This window comes from Eriocheir sinensis, chromosome 2 (genome assembly GCF_024679095.1).
Source record: "Eriocheir sinensis breed Jianghai 21 chromosome 2, ASM2467909v1, whole genome shotgun sequence".
NCBI classification, from domain to species: Eukaryota; Metazoa; Arthropoda; class Malacostraca; order Decapoda; family Varunidae; genus Eriocheir; species Eriocheir sinensis.
Genome location: NC_066510.1, coordinates 4,056,704 through 4,070,798, shown reverse-complemented (window position 1 = coordinate 4,070,798; position 14,095 = coordinate 4,056,704). Strand labels below are relative to the sequence as shown.

The 14,095-nt window shown below is 42.2% G+C and overlaps 1 protein-coding gene across 2 annotated transcripts in view; it reads left to right on the top strand.

The window, feature by feature from the left end:
• Nucleotides 1-14,095, top strand: part of LOC126998692 (reelin-like) — a 438,128-nt gene that overhangs the window by 81,317 nt on the left and 342,716 nt on the right. For both annotated transcript variants that reach the window (XM_050860695.1, XM_050860691.1), the window contains exon 15: nt 2,417-2,583. In XM_050860695.1, coding sequence (XP_050716652.1) covers nt 2,417-2,583 — 167 coding nt within the window. The remainder of the gene's footprint in view (nt 1-2,416; nt 2,584-14,095) is intronic.

Here is a 14,095-nt window from a genome sequence, read left to right as displayed (position 1 = left end):
ACCGGTACCGGGTGCCGGCTGAATCGATTCTTCTCGGTTTCTCTCGATTCAGCCGGCACCCGGTACCGGTACCTGGTGCCGGGAAGACTCATGATCACTCGGCACTGCGCATTGCCGCTAGTACCGGTACCGTTTGGATCTTAGTGACGCTCGGCGCTCGCCCGTCGCCATGTGGTATGGGCCCTGTGTGTAGACGCTGAGTCACTGCCCCGCTGACCGTCTCCCCAAGTGCCCACCATTTTGTCCTGCTTTTCGTTTCCATCACAGCTCCCGTTTCCATTATTTTATTATTTGATTTATTTATTGGAGTTACTGGATAATTCTTCATGTCCGATTCTTTTTCTTTTTTAGGTTGCTAATATATATTGTTATTGTTATTAGACTATGATCGAGTACATCCATAATAACTATACATGCTATTTTTTTTTATCGAAAAAATAAATATTCACCTCATTCAGAGAGAGAGAGAGAGAGAGAGTTTTCTTTCCAGGAAATTTATTTGGGAATTTCATCAGAAGTCATTAAGATAAAAAAAAAAAATACTCCTCTGAGTAACGGTACCGGTATCGGTACTAACGGTACCTGAGTTTTCGGTACCGGTACTACCGATACTCAAATTAACGGTACTTGCCCATCCCTATTCGTTACTAACCGAGTATGCGCGAGTGTTGCCCGCCTATCCAGTAGGGATGGGCAAGTACCATTAATTTGAGTACCGGTAGTACCGGTACCGAAACCTCAAGTACCTTTAGTACCGGTACCGGTACCCGAAGGAGTTTTTTTTTTTTCTTAATGACTTCTGATGAAATTTCCAAATAAATTTCTTGTAAAGAATCAACAAGAGTAGAAATGCAACGTTTAGGAGCCTTCTGATTAATGTAAAATCACTTAGGTTTAAGGACAGACCACCTAGTCTGGACCATGGGGTCTGTGTGGTCTGATTTTCTATGTAAATCTCTCTCTCTCTCTCTCTCTCTCTCTCTCTCTCTCTCTCTCTCTCTCTCTCTCTCTCTCTGAATGAAGTGAATATTTATTTTTTCGATAAAAAAATAGCATGTATAGTTATTATGGATGTACTCGATCATAGTCTAATAACAATAAAAATATTTATTAGCAACCTAAAAAAGAAAAAGAATCGGACATGAAGAATTATCCAGTAACTCCAATAAATAAATCAAATAATAAAAAATGGAAACGGGAGCTGTGATGGAAACGGAAAGCAGGACAAAATGGTGGGAACTTGGGGAGACGGTCAGCGGGGCAGTGACTCAGCGTCTACACACAGGGCCCATACCACATGGAGGCGGGCGAACGCCGAGCGTCACTAAGATCCAAACGGTACCGGTACTAGCGGCAATGCGCAGTGCCGAGTGATCATTAAGCTTCCCGGAACCCAAGTGATCATGAGGCTTCGCGGTACCAGGTACCGGTACCGGGTACCGCGAGGAATCGATTCTTCGCGATACCAGGTACCGGTACCTGGTATCGGTACCTGGTGCCGCGAAGCCTCATGATCACTTGGGTTCCGGGAAGCTTAATGATCACTCGGCACTGCGCATTGCCGCTAGTACCGGTACCGTTTGGATCTTAGTGACGCTCGGCGCTCGCCCGCCTCCATGTGGTATGGGCCCTGTGTGTAGACGCTGAGTCACTGCCCTGTTGACCGTCTCCCCAAGTTCCCACCATTTTGTTCTCTCTCTCTCTCTCTCTCTCTCTCTCTCTGAATGAAGTGAATATTTATTTTTTCGATAAAAAAATAGCATGTATAGTTATTATGGATGTACTCGATCATAGTCTAATAACAATAACAATATTTATTAGCAAACTATAAAAAAAAATCGGACATGAAGAATTATCAATAAATCCAATAAATAAATCCGAGCAACTGGTACCGGTACCGAGCAATCTGGTACCGGTACCGTACCGTTTAGTTGGTACCGTTAGTACCGGTACTGGTACCGGTACCTGCCCACTCCTACTATCCAGCGAGCTGTTGCGGCAAAGCCCTCCCGACACCCATCAATGATACGGAGTCTATGCTCATATACATATACATATTAGTATTCCAGTCTATCTATCGATTTGTCTAGCTACCTATCTGTTTATAGATGTAAGTTATCCTTTCTTTTCCCTTTTCTTCTCCTCCTTCACTATTTCTCTCAAACATTTGTATACCTGTATTATCCTCATTATCCTTCCCTTCTTCCTCGTTCTCCGTAAAAAAAAAATTAACAGTCCGTTATCTCTTGTCCTCCCTTTCCTCTATCCCTTTAATCATAGAAACACAGTGCTTTTTACTTCCTCTTCCTCTGTCTTTTTGACCATAAAAAGACACATCATAAAAAACAGCCCGTTGTATTTCTTCTCTACCTGGGTCTCATTATAACTTGAAAAAAAAAAATGTTTCTCTGTACAGGCACGAATGAACCTCGAGTGCGGTGGCGGCCTGACGGAAGTAGACGTGGAGAGCAGCAATAATGGAGGTGCTTCGTGGACAGCACTCCACCGTCCCTGCTTACCCGGGAGTTGCCTTGGCGCACACTCCGCACTTTCCTCCGCTATCGTGCCTGACAGCGTGGACAGGTTAGTTGATTCTCTGTGCAGCGTTTTCTGTGTTCTTGTTGAGAGAGAGAGAGAGAGAGAGAGAGAGAGAGAGAGAGAGAGAGAGAGAGAGAGAGAGAGAGTTTTACATGGATTTTCAGATCACACAGACCCTAGGGTTCATAATAGGTGGTCACCCTTTGACGAAGTGACCCTGCAAAGGAGAGATCACTGGTGGTTGTTCCACATATTACTGGTCAGACCAGTACCCGTCTCAAGGTAGTAAATATAGACAATTCTAGCCGAATGCAGTCTCCTGTTGTTGGGGTTTTACTCCAGCTACTGCGCGTATGATGCTGGTGAGGTTGAAGCACACCTTGGATTTCATATATCCAAGTGCAATTAACCACCTTAGCGAGATGTGTGAACTTGAAGAAAAAGCGATGTTCTACGTCAAGTTCGACACTATAGTCGACCAGACCAACTCATTGTCTTGGGCGACTTCAATGTATCTACTGGCACAGAGAGACCTGGTTACGAGTTATGTGTTGGTCCCCATGGTACTGGTACCAAAAATGTAAACAGTTCTTTCATTCTGAACTTTTCAAAACAAGAACATAAGAACGTAAGGAGTCTGCAAGAGGCTGGTTGGCTTATACAAGGCAGCTCCAATCTAAAAGGCTGAGGATTGCTGGTTCCTGGTTCCAGAGAATACTAGACTTGGTATAGCAATGTATAGTATAGCAATACTTGGTATAGCAATGCTGGCGGTGTGAAAAAGGGGATCGATCACATCCTTGTTAGCACTTGTTTGAGGATCCTCCGGAGCTGTAGTTTTTTTTCGGAGTATGGAGTTTCCAGAGTTCTTTGTAACCAACCACAGACTTCTTGCAAAACTGAGGATACGCATCAGGTCCAAGAAAATCCCGGGGTTCCATCTTGAAAAAACTAAGGGACTAGGGGTGTGCTCAGGAGTATGCAGTGGCAGTCTCAAATTTGTTTTAATTGCTTGGCCCTCTGAAGGACCCTGGAAAGTTGTAGGATACCTTTATACGTGAAACTCAAAACTACCGAGGAGTACATTGGTAAGGGTCCAAGGTTTAGGAGGGTACTTGCCTCGGGGGAGACATTGGAGAATATAGAGAAGAGTACCTGGCAGCACGCCAGGTTGACCGAAGACTCTAAACTATACAAACTATGACAAACTGTCACGAAGGATTTCAATATTTTTAAAGGATAATGAGAGGTATAGCAAAGGTCTCGCTGACGAAATCGCGGGTTATCTAAATCCAAACGACCGTAGACCTTTTTTCTAAGCTCTTAAAAAAGCTCCACTCAAGATCCACATATCAGATATGTACTATATGAACAGCCGATGGGTACAGTATCACATAGGGATGGGTACCGTGTTTGTTTGGCTCGTTGGCCCGAGTAGTTTTGGACAGCTCCCTCTGGCTGGGTTACAGATGGCGGCTGCTGATCCACCAATAGACGAAACTCCACGCTCTTTCGCGGAGCTGAGAGAGGGTGTGAGGAAGTTGATGAGTGGAAAGGTAGGTAGGATCTGTAATGTTAGTGCAGAGATGCTGAAAGCCTGGGGTGAAACCATTATATATATATATATATATATATATATATATATATATATATATATATATATATATATATATATATATATATGTATATATATATATATATATATATATATATATATATATATATATATATATATATATATATATATATATATATATATATATAAATTTTTTTAAAGGAAGCAGCTCAAGGGCAAAAAGAAAAGCAGGGAAATCACTGCTCCTATAAAAAGAGTTAAGAGGAGTGGCCAGAAGAGAGGTCAATTTCGGGAGGAGAGATGTCGTGATCCTCTTGAAAGAGTTCAAGTCGTAGGCAGGAGGAAATACAGATGAAGGAAGATTGTTCCAGAGTTTACCAGCGTGAGGGATGAAAGAATGATGAAAGTGGGTTGCATGCAGTGCTGTCTGTCGTGTGGCAGTCCGGTGCCATTCCTCTTGACTAGAAAAGAGGGTTGGTTGTCCCTATCTGGAAAGGGAAAGGAGGCCGACAGGACTGAAACATTTTTAATTTTTTTTACAGCAAGGGAGAGAGCTCAAGGGCACAAGACAAAATGTCATCAAAAAAGCCCGTTAGGCGCTGCTTCAAAAAACGCAAATAGAATAAGATGCTAAAAGGGAGGTCAGTTTCAGAAGAGGTGTCTTGACACTCCTCTTTTGAAAGAGCTCAAGTCAAAGACAGTAGGAAATACAGACAAAGGAAGGCTCTGTTCCAAAGTTTACCAGCGCAAGGGATAAAAGAATGAAGGTGCTTGTTAACTCTTGCATAAGGGGTTTGGACTGTATAGGGATGAGCAAGAGTAGAAAGTCGAGTGCAGAGGGGCCGCAGGAGGGAGGAAGGCATGCAGTAAGCAAGTTCAGAAGAACAGTCAGCATGAAAATATCGGTAGAAGACAGAAAGAGATGTAACACTGCGGCGGAATTTAGGAGGTCAGTAAGAGGAGGGGAGTTGATGAGACAAAGAGCCTTAGACTCTACTCTGTCCAAAAGGGCTGTATGTGTGGAGCCTCCCCCACACATGCTGCCCCCCTCCCCCAATTACCGTGGTCTTGCACTGCTCAGTGTGCCGGGCGAAGTGCTCACCCATCTGCTGCTGATGCGAATTTGATATCATCTGCTAAAGTTTCCGAGACCTGAACAAACCTGGTTCACGCCCGGCAAGTCGACAATTAACCGAATCCAAGCACTTCGCGTCCTCGTGGGACGCCGACGTGAATTTCGACAAGGGCCACTCGCAGCCTATGTCGATCTCAAGAAGTCTTTTGACTCAATGTATCGAGAGGTATTGTAGGACATTGGGATCCGTGAGATTCCTGCAAGATTCATTGACCTTATGACCCCTTTGCTCTGGGACTGAGAGTGCTGTGAATTGTAGGGGATGCGTTTTCGGCTTCGTCAGAGTTAATTCAGGAGTGAGGCAGGGGTGCGTCATTGCTCCATCACTTTTCAACACTTGTATGAACTGGGTGTTGCCAAATTTGTTGGTCAAAGTCATTGTAGAACATCTTTTGGCGTCATTAAGGAATCGTTGGGAGTCCTTGTGTTGGCTCTCGAAGTGCTGCATAAGGAGGTAAAGCCTCTGGGACTGAAGGTCTCCTGGGTCAAAACCAAGGTCTAATAATTTGGAAGCTTGCTGGGTGATACAGTTCAGTCTGTCCATGCATAAAGTAGGAATGTCGAGGTCACCAAAAGTTTCACATACTTTTGTAACGTAGTGCATAACAGTGGTGGATCTTACCAGGAAGCCTCTCGATGGGCTAGCCTAGCCCATGGTGTTATGGCCTCTGTCAAGATTGTATGGCATTAACGATATCTATGCAGGTGGACAAACATTCGCTTGTCACTTGTTCTCCCAGTCCTATCATATGACATTGTTTTTCTTTTTTATTACGTTTTCGTCTGTGGCGCCGGTAGGCTTCCATAGTAGAGCCTGATGGTCGGCCCCAGCCCGTTTTGGTGCAGGCAAGTGTTTATAGTGGTGCCATCTTGCAATTGCTAATGCTGTCCCCCAGAGCTCATCTTTGATCGTAGAATCTAGAGTTTGGGTTGATAGGTGGTCTTTTGCACAGCTTGTGGGTAGTCTTAGATCACTCGGCGGTGACTGAAAAATCCCAGCTTGTGGTACTGGGCGCCGTCACGCTATCCACTCAGCCACCTCCCTGGTGTTGGCTCTCGAAGTGCTGCATTAGGAGGTAAAGCCTTTGGGACTGAAGGTCTCCTGGACATGGACACTGAATAGTGGCATGGAGAAGTTGTCGATGCTTTTGGTACCTAGTGCCTTTGAGGGATCATTAGGTATCGCTGGAATGACTCGTCGAACCAGCGACTACGTGATGAAAGTGAATCGATGCCTGTTGCCATCTGCGTACACAGAGAAAGCAGGTTGCCCGTGCGCCGGTTACCGGCGCCGACCTGCGCTGGTTAATTTCGCTGGAAGGTGGCCAAAAAGGACGAAAGTAACTGGCTCCGACCCTCACGGCGAGGGACAAGGACGCATGTATATATGTCAGTTGTTCATCCAAGATGTCAAGCTCACCATCTGATGAGGTAATCATGTTGCTGGACATTGTCCATACAAAACTTAAAAGGAACTATATGGCAATACATGAAATCAGTTGCAAGAGAGAACAGCTCGAAGAATATCATTATCTTTTCCTGATCTTAGGAGGGACCCAGACGGATTTTATCAGTAGCTACACAAGAGTGACTCAAGAGACTTTCAACTTATATTCTCAGGAAGTTTACCATGCACAACCTATTTTACCAGAAAAAAGACTCGTCATTCCCATCAGGTGAGCTGAATTCAAATTCTAAAATCAAATTTACGTGGTTACATAATGGTATTAGTAGTTACAGGGACGAGATAATTTTCTTTCTAATTTGTGATATACCCCGTACCATAGTGATACTGATAAGCTCCAACATTGACCATATGGAAGATACAATGTCAATAATATCAATAACTAGCGGTAACATACCCATAGAAATTCCAAGGTTAATGTGCATTATACAGCACCAGGAGTGTGCTGTAGAGTTACATAATTAAACTTTGGTTAGAACGTATATTTTTATGTGCTTCATAATGTTTACAACTATTTTTTAACTATTATAATGTAGTAAGACATGTTACCTGTTGCCAACATACGAGAGGAAAAGAAACCTTTGTGTTGGGGTTGTGCGGCCGAGGGTATGACCCGCGGGAGCCAACGCTAAAACGATCTGGCAAGGCTGTTGGCAAATTGACATCATAAGTCATATCAGCTGGTTAGTTAATGAACCAGTTCACTATATCGGCATTTCAATCCAGATAAATTTGGAGAGATGCTGCTGCTTGATTAATTATTGATTAAATCGATTAAATATTTATTTTTGGGTCAATGTGTTTTCACGTTTTTTGAATGATTAAGGGCGTTGTGATCAATTATTAATTTATTGTTTCCTTTTCAGGTAAAAGTGTATTTTTAAGTATTTATATTATTAAAATGTATATTTGATAATAAGCTTTTATTAAGATCATATGATACTTTAAATAGTAGGCTACCTATTTCATATAAATTTATCTTAAGAGAGTGACAGTTTTCTGTTTACGTATGTGAAGAACCTGGCACCTATTCATATTAAAGGACGTCTCCCATCTCCACACCAAGCTGAAATTTTATCCAAATCTTTTTGACGTCTTTGCCTATTTTGATCAGCGAGGACCGAATTACCACTTTTCATGTCGTTCATTATATTATCAACATCATTGGTGTAAATTATGAACAGCACTGGGCCAAGAACCCCTGAACTCTGAGGGACTAACTAGTGAGGCAACTCCATTAATCATCTGCTAGTGAGAGAGAGAGAGAGAGAGAGAGAGAGAGAGAGAGAGAGAGAGAGAGAGAGAGAGAGAGAGAGAGAGAGATTTTATTCACCGTCATCCCTTGCTATTTGTGGCTTCAGTCTTCACGGCTTCAGTTGTTCTCGAGAGATCCCATGAATGTTGTTATTGGCTGGAACTGAAGAATATACGAGGTAGCACGTGAAACTACTTCCGAGTCTGAGGCTTTAGTCAGACAGTTATTTCTTTCGGCTTGCCCTGTCAGAGACTATACTACGTGCCATGTGCATGTTCCCCATCTCAATATCGCATTAGGCAATATAAAGCTTGCTTGACATTTTTACTTTTGATCGATAGCGACGATTGGATTACATGAATTTTATTTTATTACGTGTATTTTATAAAGGCGCCATCCTTGCTTGTGTCATGCTGTCCATCAAAGCTACCCTCCCGTGGACTCTAAATTTTAGAGTCATGACCGCATACCCCAATCAATCAATCAATCGACCCTTTGAAAGGCTCATGATGTTCAGGGTCCACACGCAGAACCCTTTAAAGGTTTACCCTATTCCTGGTTCCAAGGGCGGGTAAACTGGCGGATATAAGGCTCCCGATGGTTTCGAGTCCTTGACTATCTCTTTGGCTTGATGATCCGCCTTGCGTCTCAGTGGCCCGGTTCTGAATCCCAAGCGGTTTATTGAGAAATATATATTTATCCCGAAGAGAACAATTTCTCATGTGCAAATCCCTCATGACATGGGCGTTGCTTCTAGTCTACCATCTCAGCTACTCCTAACAAAAAGAAAGGCTAGGGAACCCTCCCGCTATCAGGATGTAGAGATCACGGAGGATTTGCTCTACACTTGTCACAGGCAACAAACTCCCACTAAGCCTACCACATGGATATACCCCTTAACATTATCTGGTTGGTGTCGTGACTGCAGCTTTCCTTCATTCATTCTAATTGTTTTGTTTTAGCGTAAGTGTAGTTTTAAGGGAAAGGTTGAATGCCCTACATCAACCATTTCAGATCAGGGATAAGGCCGAGTACTAGCTGTGGGCAGGGGCAAATAACCCCTGATAAGGTATTATCCCGGCCATTCCTAATATCCTAACTGACTCTTGGTCATTCTCTCTTAGCCGTTTCGGTGAAACTTTTCCTGTTGTTTTAGACATCTCAAAAGCTTTTGACAGGGTCTGGCACAAATCTTTGTTTTCCAAACTATCCTCCTACGGATTCTATCCCTCTCTCTGTACTTTCATCTCTTGTTTCCTTTCCGGCCGCTCTATCTCTGTTGTGGTAGACGGCCACAGTTCTTCCCATAAACCTATCAACAGTGGTGTACCGCAAGGCTCTGTCCTATTTATATTAAGTATACCTGTATTTACTTTATTATTTGGAATGTAAAGGCAGTAATTATCTGATGTTTATGATCAGGAAAAATACTTAAGTAAATAAAGGGATTTGAGGCACTTCTCAAATTCATTAGTCATCCAATCTGGACCTTCAAGACAGAATTTCAGTTTACTTAGGTATTTGCTGTAAGATAAACCCCTGGTAATCATATCAGCATGATTTTCCTGTTTTCACATAATGATATACCACTGGGAGTTTCGATTGTTTAAATATTTCACTCCAGGCTTTCTACCTCCAAGACTATTTCTGACGAATTTGGATTTCACTTTAGGTTCCCTTGTAATTAGCCAATTTAAGACAACCTGGGCATCAACATTGATGTTTATAAATTGAAGTTGAATATTATTGTAGGCTTCCAATATTACTGGTAAACATTTAAAGGCTAATATTACACCCATCAATTCTAAAGTAGGTATACTGTGCTCATTTCTTTTATTTAGAGGAGCTATTTTAGATTTATAGGAATGAGGCCTTATTATTTTCACTCAGAGCATATGCTACAAAGCCATAGGACTCTACTGAGCTATCACAAAAGATATGCAGTCCATAAGAATTTTGCTCATCGAGTGCTTGTCTCGGGAAGGAAAGTTCTGACAGCCGAGTGGCCTAAGACTACCGCCGAGTGGCCTAAGACTACCCACATGCTGTCCAGAAGACCACCCATCAACCCGGACTCTAGATTCTAGGATTAAAGATGAGCTCCGGGGGGGCAGCATGAACTAATGCAAGATAGCGCCACTATAAACACTTGCCTGCGCCACAACGGGCTGGACCATACCATCAGGCCCCTCCGAAACAAGCCTACAGGCGCCATAGGCAAAGATGTAAAAAAAAAAAGGCATTTGTAAGTCTCTGCTTGAACTTTTAATTTCATCACTTATTTATTTGGGTAGTTTTTCATCCCAACCAACATCTAGTTTCCATATTTTTCTCATCAGGATTCTACCCCTTATGGTTACAGAAAGTACTATATTTAATAGAACACATACTTTGGAAGTCTGAGACAGAATTTTCCGTTTAGTATCTGCCTCTGAGTCTATTTTACAAGGGGCAAGACTCATTGTATCCTTTTTTACATTGTATCTGTATCCGAGTACTTTGTCCTCTTCACAAGTATGCTCTACTAGTCTACCATCAGTGGTTCTTTATTCAGTTGAATTAAAGTTCCAAGACCTCAAAATGAATCCTCCTTGGCGCATTCTTTCAAACGCTAGTTGATACATATTTTTCATTTCAGTTAGATCATTGCCAGTTATCAGTAAATTGTTCACATAAAAATTGTTTGTTAGTATTTGCTTACATTTATCTTCAGGAAAAGTCTCTTCATGATGTTTCATGACAGTTTAAAAAAAAGGAAATGAAGTATTGCCAAAAACTATACTTTTATAACGATAAGTTACTAACTTATCTCCTCTTTTCCAGAAGAAAACCTATTTTGGTCAGCTTCATTGTTTAATTTAACCATCAGGAATGCTTGCTTTATGTAACACAGTTTTATTTGTTCTAAAGTAAAAAAAACAATTTTAAGATAGAACCCATTAAGTCTATCCCGGTGTAAGCTGCCTCATTAAAAGAAGGTAATTCTTTGTTGATTTTCAAAGAACAATTAAAGACAGGTCTTATTTTAGTTGTTACCTGTTCTTCCATCTTAAGACAGGCCTATGATGTATCCAAATATATTTATCATGATCAGAAGATTTCACTTTGATTTCTTCTATTATTCCATCCTCTAACTGTTTATCAAACACCTCTTGGTATTTATTGATGAGCTCTTTTCTTCTTAGGTAATCCACTGTCCGGTCTCATGCCTGTAGAGCAACAAATTGATTGGAAGGGACTGAATTTATTTTATCTGAATACCAAGGCAATTCTACATTATAGTATCCATCTTTGAAAATTATACCTTCTTTAAATTTATCAATTTGGTCTTTATCAAAGGACACCAATTCTCGGTCGTCCTTCTTTATACCCATAGATTCTAAACTAAAGAGATGTTCTAGTCCATTATCAACTTCGCTATCCTCCAAAATATGTTCTAAAGGGATAAAGTATGATTTTAGAAGATCCATATCTAGGGTGATCATTGTCTTAGTTTGAAGGCTTAGAATCTCTTCATTACTCTTTTGCAAGGACTTTATTAATAAGAACTTTGGCTACCTGTGTCTATTAAACATCTTACTTTCCTATTTTTCTCTACATTTTTTTTCAAATCCATGTCACATTAGGAAGCAATTTAGATGGACCAAGGCTTCTCTGAGCAAGACACAAATTTATACTGGTCTTTGGTTTGAAGTCTGAATTATTTAGCGTTGGGCACAAAGGAGTTATGTTCTCTCTCTTTTTGCACAGCTGACATGCAAACATCAACTTATTTTGTTTGCCGTAACAAACATATTCGTTATGTCCTCAACCGGCGCACATTATACATAAGTCTTTCTTGAGTCTTTCTACTTTATCTTCATAGCTTTGGAACTTAGAGCATTTACCCAGAGAATGCCCTGTAGTATCACACAACTTGCAAGTTGATATTTTATCCTTATTGAATGATTTAAAATTTTGCATTGTACTCTTATTTTCTTTATCATCTTGTTTTTACTAAACGAACTTACTGATGATGTGTATTTATTTGAAGGCTTATTGAAGGTTTTGTCAAAGGTCTTTTTCTTAACCAGTGCAGTATTGTTTAAGATCTTTATTGCTTCATTATAATTAGAAAATATGTCAGTTATGTTTTTTATTTATTTTTTTATTTTATTTTTGCGTTGCTTATTGCGCCAGTAGGCATCTTCCCGGTGGGGCCTGATTGTCGGCCGAAGGCTTCTTCCAGGTGGGGCCTGATGGTCGGCCCAGCCCGTTCTGGCGCAGGCGAGTGTTTATAGTGGCGCCATCTTGCATTGGCTCATGCTGTCCCCCGGTACTCGTTCTTGATTCGCTTGGACGGCTTCCTCCAGAGTCCGGGTTGATGGGTGGTCTTCAGGACAGCATGTGGGTAGTTTTAAGCCACTCGGCGGTGACTGAAAAATCCGAGGTGGTAGCGTGGGGATTCGAACCCGCGTCGTCCATCACGCGGTGAATGTGGGCCCAGTACGCTACCAGTTCAGCCACCGCTGAACTCTTTTTAAAGCCACAGGTAGCGTGTTAAAAATGACTGATTAATGGAATGTCCTGCTGCTCCTTCTGGGAGGTCAACATCATGAGCCTTTAACCCATGTAGATAAGACCTCATTTCATTCAGATATACTTTAACTGATGTATAATCATAGTCTGGAGTAGGTAGGAAGACACCTACCGAACGGGCGCAAGCCACTCCCGGTGAGGTATATGTGGGAGGTGAGAAGGGAGCTGAAGCCCTCCAAAGACCCTTCCCATGTCCTCACTAACCGTTTCCCTATTGTCTCACCAGCACCGGAGAGTAGTTCAGCATGCTCTCTAAAGACAGATCCTCTCTCTATCCACACCACACTACATTCACACAACATATACACCTTTTCCCAAAATTCAAACTTCAAAATGGCGCATCTACATCAAGCCTCGGAGTTCCCGCCTGGGGGGGGGGACCACAAATTCCCCCAGGGAGGACTCCCCTTCTGGCTGCCGACCCGAGAGGTGTCTTGATAACTCCTCGAACCTCTTTCTTCTCAATTTCTGCAACATTCGCGTTCTTCGTTCTAATTTTCATTCTGTGGAACATCATCTCTCCTCCTCTAAACCTCACCTTCTCTTCCTTACCGAAACACAGGTTTCTGAGGCTACTGACAGCAATCTCTATTCTATTCCCTCCTACTATCTCTATCCTAAATTTCAATCCAAAGCTGGATGTTGCGCCTACGTGCGCAACGACATCACTTGCTCTCGTGCCCACAACCTTGACTCTTCTGAATTTTCTACCATCTGGTTAAGACTTCATTGTCATTCTATTACTAAATACATCTGTGCTGTTTATCTCTCACCTAACTCTACTAACTATGTAAAATTCTTTGACTATTTGAACTTTAAAGTGGAGCACATCTTGACCCACTCTCCCTTCGCTGAAATCTCCATCCTAGGAAATTTCAATGTTCACCACCAGCTTTGGCTTTCATCCTCTTTCACTGACCATCCTGGTGAACAAGCCTACAACTTTGCTATCCTCAACGACCTAGAGCAGTTGGTCCAGCACCCTACACGTATTCCCGACCGTCTTGGAGACCGGCCCAACATTCTAGACCTCTTCCTTACCTCAAACCCTTCTGCTTATTCTGTCAAACTGTTCTCTCCGCTGGGCTCCTCCGATCACAATCTTATTTCTGCACCCTGTCCTATCGCTCCTGTACACCCTCTGGACCCACCGAAGAGGCGATGCTTCTGGCATTTTGCTTCAGCTCGGTGGGACGACCTGAGGATGTACTTTTCCGATTTCCCGTGGAATGATTATTGCTTCCAGGATAGAGACCCCTCTGTGTGTGCTCAGCGCATCACAGAGGTGATTGTCTCTGGAATGGAGGTATACATTCCTCGTTCTTTCTCTACTCCTCACGCTAAAAAGCCTTGGTTTAATCACGCTTGTTCTCGTGCTGTCAATGATAGAGAGGCAGCTCACAAAAGGTATCAGTGCCTTCAAACTAATGCTTATTATGAACATTACATTTCTGCCCGGAATCGTGCCAAATCTATTCTCCGACTAACCAAAAACTCTTTCATTAATAGAAAATGCCAAAACCTTACTTTCTCTAACTCTTCCCGTGA